General features: G+C 46.8%; 1 protein-coding gene across 1 annotated transcript in view; it reads right to left on the bottom strand.

Annotated features, from left to right (window-relative positions):
* Positions 1 to 2,594: 2,594 nt before the first annotated feature.
* The window catches only part of chm (CHM Rab escort protein), an 8,388-nt gene continuing 239 nt past the window's right edge, over positions 2,595 to 10,743 (bottom strand). The window contains exons 2-7 of the mRNA XM_053332067.1: positions 10,409 to 10,599; positions 9,407 to 9,470; positions 8,545 to 8,641; positions 4,983 to 5,081; positions 4,131 to 4,273; positions 2,595 to 2,982 (exon numbers count right to left, since the gene is read on the bottom strand). Of these exons, the coding sequence (XP_053188042.1) occupies positions 2,725 to 2,982; positions 4,131 to 4,273; positions 4,983 to 5,081; positions 8,545 to 8,641; positions 9,407 to 9,470; positions 10,409 to 10,599 (852 nt within the window). The 3' untranslated portion in view covers positions 2,595 to 2,724. The remainder of the gene's footprint in view (positions 2,983 to 4,130; positions 4,274 to 4,982; positions 5,082 to 8,544; positions 8,642 to 9,406; positions 9,471 to 10,408; positions 10,600 to 10,743) is intronic.

The raw sequence follows: 10,743 nt of genomic DNA, 5'->3' as shown, positions 1-10,743 counted from the left end.
CCGCAGGGGCCAGCGGAGAGACACCAAAATATGGTGCATATCGTGTTGTGTCCCCTTGCACCCAGGAGAGTGCTTTACAGCGTACCACACAAAGCAAAATGATTGGGTGTAGTGATGAAAACATACACACGCTCACACACGCACGCACACACGCTCACACACGCACAATTCATTCCAGCATACAAACGTACTGTACAAAAAAGTTTTTTTTTGTTTTTTGTCAGTACAGTTATTTGTTTGTTATTTGTAAATAAATTATTATTTTGTCATCAAAAGCCCTTTCTCAGTGTTGTTTTTGTTGTTTTATAGAAGGAAAACACTGTTCAGATGTTTGAAGTGTCACTAAAGCAAAACTTTTTTTTTTCCACAAAAAGCTCGTTTTCTCAGTGTTTTGGTCAAAAACTGGTGTTTTTGGTGAAACTAAAAAAATGGAAAAAAAAAACGTTTTCTAAAAAATGGAAAAGGGTAGAAACAAACTTTTTTCCTGATAAAAGAAGAGAGTCTACTCTTTCTTTTGGTGCCTTCGGTGTTTACATAGTCATAGAACACAATATTCTGTGGGTCTTGAAAGATCACTCAAAATGCTCTAAAGCGGCTGGCAGTATGGGGCTCTCTGCTCTGAAAATGACTGGCAGCCAATGAGTTAATGTCCTCAGAAAGCCTGAGATAAAAACGTATCTGCCATTGCCTCATCGTTCCAGCAACTAGAGTGCAGAAACAGATGGTGTGGTCAAAAACACGGCTCCTGCCTTGCCTGAGGTTACCAAGAGCACGGGCTGCCTCACGGCTTGTGGTCGATTGGCCAAAGACACGGGTCAAAGCAGCAGAAAAAGCAGCCGTAGAGTCACAGGTAGACGAGCGCTTTGCCCATTCGGCAGTTGCCCATTCTCGAGCTCTACCTGTGAGGTTAGTCACCATATACGCTACCCTAGAGCGTTCTGTAGTGAAGGTAACAGGTTGCAGTTCAAAAGTCAATGAACACAGCGTCAAAAAGGAGCGGCATGTATCGGGAGAGCCGTCATACCTCTCAATGGGGGGTGCCTTGGGCTCCGAACGAGGAAGTGGAGGAGCTGGCTAGGCTGGAGACTCTTGACGAGCAGGACCAATGGGTCCCAGTGCTGCCAGTGTCATGGAGTCAAGGCGACCACGATCTGGTTAGTCTGAGCAGCCAAGGCTTGATGCTCGGAAAGTGACTGACACCAGGTCTCAGACAGGAAAGAGACTGTTCCAGCACCATAAGGCGATTCTCCTGAGTGCCTAGGGCTTGGCGGATTGCATTCCCCTCTGCTGGGTCTGTCATGGCCAGATTGTACTGTAACGACTGGTGAGTGTGGACCCAGTTGCAGGAAGGGGAAGCGAGGCAGAGGTACAAAGTCCAGTAAGGCAAGTTCTTTAATCCAAAGAGGAGGCAGGTGGTCGGAAACGAAAAGGCTAGCAGGAATCAGGCAACCAAAACAGGCAGAAAATCTGAGGTCAAAAAACAAACCGGTCTGACACAAAAAAACAAACATGAACAACGCGAGAAAGCAAGTTCTCAGGGTAACAAAGACAATCTGGCAAGGAAGACATGATGGGGCGGGGTTATATACACAGGTAGACAAGACACAGGTGAAACAAACAGGTCATCAACTAAGGTGGGAAAAAAGAACAAAGAGGGGAAGTAAAACTGACAGCACAGGGGAAGACTAGACTTTCAAAATAAAACAGGAAGTGTACAACACAACATAAAATACAGAGTCAGACAGTGACGAATTAACAACAAACTGAGTCGGTGACATCATCTGAAAACTTAAATTCAGGCTGATTATAATTATTTAGTGTTTATTTAACAGTAGCTTTAAATCAGATTGATTACATGTGATTGATCACTGATCACTAATAACTTGTCATCTATTTCTATTATATTATTTCTTAATTTAGTTTTTTGATTTAAAAAATCTTTAATATGGAACTTTATTGTGATGGTTTGAAGCCTTTTCTTCTCTGTGTGGAGCATGATCACATGATCTCAGTGGTGACCTGAGGCTGATAAACTGTGTGTTGCTCCTTTAAACTCACTCACATTTACTTGGAGAAGGCTTAGGACCGTGTTCCTCGGGGGACCTGGTGGGAGTTTGGGGTACCGGGGTCTCTGCTGTGAGCCATTGGGTCCCTAAACATCTGCTGTGAGAGTTGTGTTCACATCCTCTGCAGTAAGTCAGACCTGGTCTCAGTGGGTGTTGGGCTCCATCAGGGCTGTCCCTGGTCTCTGATCCTGTTTGTGATCTTCATGGACAGAGTCTCAAGGTGCAGCCGGGGGGAGGACAGAGTCCAGTTTGGGGACCTCAGAATATCCTCTCTGCTGTTTACGGTTGATGTTGTTCTGTTGGACTCTACAGGTGAAGTCCTCCAACAGGCTCTAGGACGGTTTGCAGCTGAATGTGAAGCGGTCGGGATGAGAGTCAGCACCTCCACATCTATAACCTGTAATCTGTAATCTAGAATATGTAATGTATAACATGTGATGTATAATCTATAACCTGTAATCTATAGTCTAATCTATGATCTACGTGTAATTAATAGTTTATTGAGTGAACAGAGGAAACAGTTTTCATGTTGAAGCTTTTAATGATTTCATATTTAAACGTTTAAATAAACATAAAAAAATAAAATAAACTGAAGGCAACTGTCACCCACAATGCACTGCAGGAGGGTTTGGCATTTGTATTTAGACACTTTAGTTTGTTACTCCTCAGTCTGAAGAACCTCCTCCTCCTCCTGCACCTCCTTCAGCTCCTCCTCCTGCACCTCCTTCTCCTTCAGCTCCCCCTCCTGCACCTCCTCCTGCACCTCCTCCTCCTTCAGCTCCTCCTCTCCTCTCTCCCCTCCCTCCCCCCCGGCTGAGGAGGAGGTGTTTTCTCCATCATAGATGATGTCTTCAGGGTTGGGAGCAGGAGGACAGAACTCCTCCTCAGGGAGGATCAGACTGAAGATGGACTCAGCCTGCAGACAGGAAGGAAGAAGTTTCAACTCACCTTAAATATTAATATTAATATTAGTATCATATTTAAGGCCCGAGCCCGCCAATGGGCTCTATTGTATCTGTAAGAATTCTTTTTCTGTCTAAACGTGCCCCAAACCAGTCACCAAATTTTGCATACAAGCCAGACCCAGTAAAAAATTTGATATTTTATGGTTTGCATAAATGGGCGTGGCAAAATGGCTCTCTAGCGCCACCTGCAAAATCAATAAAATCGAGCCCCTCGCCACAGATTGACATAGAGAAACGAAACTCGGTACACATGTTCATCATGTCAAAACACACCAAAAAGTCTCTTGGACACAAACCCTAACACCAACAGAAAGTCGGCCATTTTGAATCGAATTGTTGATTTTGATGGCGATTTTGACATCATATTTGAACACACTAGCCCTAGAGATTTCATCAAGATCTGTTTTATGACTTCTTCCTGTTGGGCGTGGCTGTGAGGACAATTTCGATGCTTCGCCATGAAGCAGGAAGTCCTTATAACTCCTACAGACATTGTCCCGTCTACACCAAATTCATCACGCATGTAGAGGGTCCCGCCCTGAACACATCTATGCATCAATACTGCTTCATATACACAGCGCCACCTACTGGACACAGGAAGTCAGCCTCATATGACAAACATCATCCTATTTACATGAAATTTACAGGATGTGTTCTCCACATCACACACTGCAACATGACATATAATTGGTGGGTGATCTCTAGCGCCACCTAGTGGACACATGCAATGTGACTTAGCCCCATCACACAATATTCATTACAAGCCCAGGTGCCAAGACGTCCACGTGCCCGCTGTGTCTGCCATGTGACTGCAGCATGCACCGACATGCACGTACGGCACATTCACGACACTTTCAACATCGTCGATCGGCCATTTCCTGGACATCGCCCAACCATAGACGAGGGCCCGTTCATCACTGCTTGCAGCTTTAATTATTATTATTATTTTAACATATGAAAAGTTTTCTTTCAGTTGTCATGGCAACAAATATATCTATATCTAATCTTATACCTAATACATTAGTACTACTGTAATACTATTGCAATACTACAGTAGTATTGCGGTAGTATTACTATAGTACTACAGCAGTATTAGTACCTGTGTGATTGTGCGTTCATGGCCCAGCTCAGCGTCGGGTCCTGAACAAACATAGACGTTGGACGGCAGGTCGTGACCTTTGACCTCCATGGCGGCGCCGTCGGCCATGTTGAAGTAGAGACACCAGAGGACAGACGGACGCCCTGCACACAGGAAACAGGAAACTGATCAGCTGATCCAGGACGTGATCAATATATATAAAAAATATATGATATAATACAGTTGCATCATGGGTAATAGTCTCCTCATGATGTCTCTGAACATACAGAAACACTGCAGGGTACACACACACACACACACACACACACACACACACACACACACACGCACACACGCACACGCACACACGCACACACGTTAAAACTCACTTTGGGGACTCATATAAAGATACCCCCCACCCACTCCCCCTACAGGGACACCACCTACTGAGAGGTTAACATGAAGACACACACACACACACACAGCGCCGTGTGTGTGTGTGTGTGTGTGTGTGCGTGTGTGTGTGTGTGTGGTCTCCATGGTAACAGGAGGTCATGCTATCTCCTCTCTAAGTAACATGATGAAGTTTCTCCTCCTTCATCACCTGTAATGAATCTCTCTGTACCTGCATCCATCCTGAGAGGTGTATGTGTGAGTCTGTGTGTGAGTGTGTGTGTGTGTGTGTGTGTGTGTGTGCGTATGAGTCTGCGTGTGTGTGCGTATGAGTCTGTGTGTGTGTATGAGTCTGTGTGTTATAATTAAAAGCAGCAGATGAATGACTATCAGACACAGAAAGGGAGAAGACAAAGTTAACAGGAGGGGTGCTGCTGACCTTTATCTGACTGTGTGTGTGTGTGTGTGTGTGTGTGTTACCTTGGTCATGTGACTCCGGCGTGCAGAACATCCTGGTAACCAGGGGTGACAGGTCCTCGTAGGCGGAGCCAACTGACTGACAGGTGAGATGAACCAAATCTACAGAGAGAAAAACATCCCATTAGAAATGTGCCATTTTGGGCACAGCTCAGTGGTAGAGCGCCCGCCCCTCGCTGCAGGCGACCCCGGTTCAAATCCCTCTCTGCCTCTAGTTTCTTGTCCCTCTCTACTAACCTGTACATTAAAGGCAAAAAGCCCCAAAAAATATAAAAGTGTAATTTCCACGGTAACAGACAGGGTGGTCTCCAAGGTAACGGACAGGGTAGTCTCCACGGTAACAGACAGGGTCATCTTCACGGTAACACACAGGGTCATCTCCACGGTAACACACAGGGTCATCTTCACGGTAACACACAGGGTCATCTCCACGGTAACACACAGGGTAGCCTCAACGGTAACAGAAAATAGAAGGGTGGTCTCCACGGTAACAGACAGGGTAGTCTCCACGGTAACAGACAGGGTCATTTCCACGGTAACAGACAGGGTCGTCTCCACGGTAACAGACAGGGTCATCTCCACGGTAATAGACAGGGTCATCTCCACGGTAACAGACAGGGTGGTGTCCACGGTAACAGACAGGGTCATCTCCACGGTAACAGACAGTACCAGCAGCAGGGGGCGCTAACATTAATACTACGGACTGCTGGACTCGTTAATAATGAAGTTCGATTCATGTTTAAATCTGCTTTAAAAGAAACAGAAAATATTCATCTGATAATCTATTAATTATTTATTATTGATTATCTCTTCATGTATTATTGATTATTGATTATCTCTTCATTTATTATTGATTATCCCTTCATTATTATTGATTATTGATTATCTCTTCATTTTTATTGGTTATTGATTATCTCTTCATTTTTATTGGTTATTGATTATCTCTTCATTTTTATTGGTTATTGATTATCTCTTCATTTATTATTGGTTATCTCACTGCAGCATCAGAGCCAAAATAATAAGCATGCTAGATAAATAGATTAATGTGAAACATGACCCTAACCCCATAATGCTGTGTGGAGGGTCTGCTCTGATGACCCTAACCCCATAATGCCGTGCTGTGTGGAGGGTCTGCTCTGATGACCCTAACCCCATAATGCCGTGCTGTGTGGAGGGTCTGCTCTGATGACCCTAACCCCATAATGCTGTGTGGAGGGTCTGCTCTGATGACCCTAACCCCATAATGCTGTGTGGAGGGTCTGCTCTGATGACCCTAACCCCATAATGCTGTGTGGAGGGTCTGCTCTGATGACCCTAACCCCATAATGCTGTGCTGTGTGGAGGGTCTGCTCTGATGACCCTAACCCCATAATGCTGTGTGGAGGGTCTGCTCTGATGACCCTAACCCCATAATGCTGTGTGGAGGGTCTGCTCTGATGACCCTAACCCCATAATGCTGTGTGGAGGGTCTGCTCTGAGGACCCTAACCCCATAATGCCGTGCTGTGTGGAGGGTCTGCTCTGATGACCCTAACCCCATAATGCTGTGCTGTGTGGAGGGTCTGCTCTGATGACCCTAACCCCATAATGCCGTGCTGTGTGGAGGGTCTGCTCTGATGACCCTAACCCCATAATGCCGTGCTGTGTGAAGGGTCTGCTCTGATGACCCTAACCCCATAATGCTGTGTGGAGGGTCTGCTCTGATGACCCTAACCCCATAATGCCGTGCTGTGTGGAGGGTCTGCTCTGATGACCCTAACCCCATAATGCTGTGTGGAGGGTCTGCTCTGATGACCCTAACCCCATAATGCTGTATGAAGGGTCTGCTCTGATGACCCTAACCCCATAATGCTGTGTGGAGGGTCTGCTCTGATGACCCTAACCCCATAATGCTGTGTGGAGGGTCTGCTCTGATGACCCTAACCCCATAATGCTGTGTGGAGGGTCTGCTCTGATGACCCTAACCCCATAATGCTGTATGGAGGGTCTGCTCTGATGACCCTAACCCCATAATGCTGTGTGGAGGGTCTGCTCTGATGACCCTAACCCCATAATGCTGTGTGGAGGGTCTGCTCTGATGACCCTAACCCCATAATGCTGTGTGGAGGGTCTGCTCTGATGACCCTAACCCCATAATGCTGTATGGAGGGTCTGCTCTGATGACCCTAACCCCATAATGCCGTGCTGTGTGGAGGGTCTGCTCTGATGACCCTAACCCCATAATGCTGTGTGGAGGGTCTGCTCTGAGGACCCTAACCCCATAATGCCGTGCTGTGTGGAGGGTCTGCTCTGATGACCCTAACCCCATAATGCTGTGTGGAGGGTCTGCTCTGATGACCCTAACCCCATAATGCTGTGTGGAGGGTCTGCTCTGATGACCCTAACCCTAACCCCATAATGCTGTGCTGTGTGGAGGGTCTGCTCTGATGACCCTAACCCCATAATGCCGTGCTGTGTGGAGGGTCTGCTCTGATGACCCTAACCCCATAATGCCGTGCTGTGTGGAGGGTCTGCTCTGATGACCCTAACCCCATAATGCTGTGCTGTGTGGAGGGTCTGCTCTGATGACCCTAACCTCATAATGCTGTGTGGAGGGTCTGCTCTGATGACCCTAACCCCATAATGCTGTGTGGAGGGTCTGCTCTGATGACCCTAACCCCATAATGCTGTGTGAAGGGTCTGCTCTGATGACCCTAACCCCATAATGCTGTGTGGAGGGTCTGCTCTGATGACCCTAACCCCATAATGCTGTGTGGAGGGTCTGCTCTGATGACCCTAACCCCATAATGGCGTGCTGTGTGGAGGGTCTGCTCTGATGACCCTAACCCCATAATGCCGTGCTGTGTGGAGGGTCTGCTCTGATGACCCTAACCCCATAATGCTGTGTGGAGGGTCCGCCCTGATGACCCTAACCCCATAATGCTGTGTGGAGGGTCTGCTCTGATGACCCTAACCCCATAATGCTGTGTGGAGGGTCTGCTCTGATGACCCTAACCCCATAATGCTGTGTGGAGGGTCTGCTCTGATGACCCTAACCCCATAATGCTGTGTGGAGGGTCTGCTCTGATGACCCTAACCCCATAATGCTGTGTGGAGGGTCCGCCCTGATGACCCTAACCCCATAATGCTGTGTGGAGGGTCTGCTCTGATGACCCTAACCCCATAATGCTGTGCTGTGTGGAGGGTCTGCTCTGATGACCCTAACCCCATAATGCTGTGTGGAGGGTCTGCTCTGATGACCCTAACCCTAACCCCATAATGCCGTGCTGTGTGGAGGGTCTGCTCTGATGACCCTAACCCCATAATGCCGTGTGGAGGGTCTGCTCTGATGACCCTAACCCCATAATGCTGTGTGGAGGGTCTGCTCTGATGACCCTAACCCTAACCCCATAATGCCGTGTTGTGTGGAGGGTCTGCTCTGATGACCCTAACCCCATAATGCTGTGTGGAGGGTCTGCTCTGATGACCCTAACCCCATAATGCTGTGTGGAGGGTCTGCTCTGATGACCCTAACCCCATAATGATCAGTTCAGTGTGTCAGTGATGAAAGGATGAAAGAGTCTCACATGTTCCCGGCATGCAGGTCATCGTGGACGGACAGAGCTCCACCATCTTCACCGCCGGAGAGCCCGCTTCTATTGGAGGAACCGTTACCATGGAAACCTGAGACAGAGACAGACAGACAGACAGACGGAATTCAACCCAAAATGTCTTTAATGGAAAACGTGAAAAAGAGTGTTAAACAGCAGATTAGATTCATCTTATTACTGAACACTGCAGGCTAACACACACACACACACACACACACACACACACACACACACACACACACACACACACACAGAGACACACACACACAGACACACACACAGCTGAAGATGAAACATCATAATTCTCTGACCAAACTTAATTCAATATTTCAATATTTAACTCACACCTAATTAGGAGAGTGAAGGTGTGTGTGTGTGTGTGTGTGTGAGAGAGAGAGTGTGTGAGTGTGTGTGAGAGAGAGAGTGTGTGAGTGTGTGTGTGTGTGTGTGTGTGTGTGTATTGGAGGATTTTCTCTTGATTTCTTTGACTCGTCTCATTTCGTGACTTTCTGTCTCTTCTTCTCTGGAGGCAGCAGGATGCCGTGACCCTCTGACCTCTGAAGCTTCAACATAACTTTAAGATTCTGATTCAGAGACTTAAAAACTAAAACTGATTCATAGAAACAATAAAAAACCTTTTAACTTTAACTTCAATTTGAATTTATTAAAGAATAAACTTTAAATTACTTCTAAAATGTTGAGAGTTCTTCAGTTTGTGTTCTGACTGTAGATTAAAGGACAACAAAGAACAGCCAATCATCACAGAGACAAACAGGAAGTACTGCAGACATAAAACTTCAGATATTAGAAATAAAGGAGGAATCTGAGCAGGGTTTACCTGTTGGTCAGAGTCAGTGGGCAGAATGGATCCGTCAGTTATCAGAACAGCTCTGGAGATACACCTGGAGACACACGGACAGGTGAGACATCTACACCGTCACTGCAGCTCACAGTCTGACTGAAACACACCTGGAAAACTACACTGTTCCTAGGGGTTCCCTGTTCCCTGTTGCTAGGGTCTAACTACAACATTTCTCAGTGGTTGCTAGGGTGTAACTGCGTTGTTTCTCGGTGGTTGCTAGGGTGTAACTGCGCTGTTTCTCAGTGGTTGGTAGGTTTTAACTACGCTGTTTCTCGTTGTTGCTAGGGTGTAACTGTGTTGTTTCTCAGTGGTTGCTAGGGTGTAACTGCGCCGTTTCTCAGTGGTTGCTAGGGTGTAACTACGCTGTTTCTCAGTGGTTGCTAGGGTCAAACTGCACTGTTTCTCAGTGGTTGCTAGGGTGTAACTGCGCTGTTTCTCGGTGCTTGCTAGGGTCTAACTGCACTGTTTCTCAGTGGTTGCTAGAGTGTAACTGCGTTGTTTCTCAGTGGTTGCTAAGGTGTAACTGCGCTGTGTCTCAGTGGTTGCTAGGATGTAACTGCGTTGTTTCTCAGTGGTTGCTAGGGTGAAACTGCGCTGTTTCTCGGTGCTTGCTAGGGTGTAACTACGCTGTTTCTCGTGGTTGCTAGGGTGTAACTGCGCTGTTTTCTCGTGGTTGCTAGGGTGTAACTGCGCTGTTTCTCGTGGTTGCTAGGGTCTAACTGCACTGTTTCTCAGTGGTTGCTAGGGTGTAACTGCGCTGTTTCTCGGTGCTTGCTAGGGTGTAACTACGCTGTTTCTCGTGGTTGCTAGGGTGTAACTGTGCTGTTTCTCAGTGGTTGCTAGGGTGAAACTGCGCTGTTTCTCGGTGGTTGCTAGGGTGTAACTGCGCTGTTTTCTCGTGGTTGCTAGGGTGTAACTGCGCTGTTTCTCAGTGGTTGCTAGGCTGGCAGTTCTGAGCTGTGATTGGTGGATCCTGACCTGGTGGGCGTGGCCTGCCGCTTCCTGTCCGGTGTCACGTAGCCATCCTCCACCACGAAATGGCTGCAGCTGATTCGCTGTCCGCGGCTGTCAATCACTGCCTTACACCTGACAGAAAGGGGCGGAGACAGAGTGATGTCACTACTTAGATTAAAGGCAGTTGGAGCATTCTGCTGGTTGCTACGGTAACTCTGTGTGTGTATATATATATATATATATATATATATATATATATATATATATATATATATATATATATATATATATATATATATATATATATATATATACCAGACAGACAGTAGACCCAGAACCTACACACACACACACACACA

Source organism: Scomber japonicus, chromosome 13 (genome assembly GCF_027409825.1).
Source record: "Scomber japonicus isolate fScoJap1 chromosome 13, fScoJap1.pri, whole genome shotgun sequence".
Taxonomy (NCBI): domain Eukaryota; kingdom Metazoa; phylum Chordata; class Actinopteri; order Scombriformes; family Scombridae; genus Scomber; species Scomber japonicus.
Note: the sequence above shows the minus strand (reverse complement) of the source record. Positions and strands in the feature narration are given on the sequence as shown.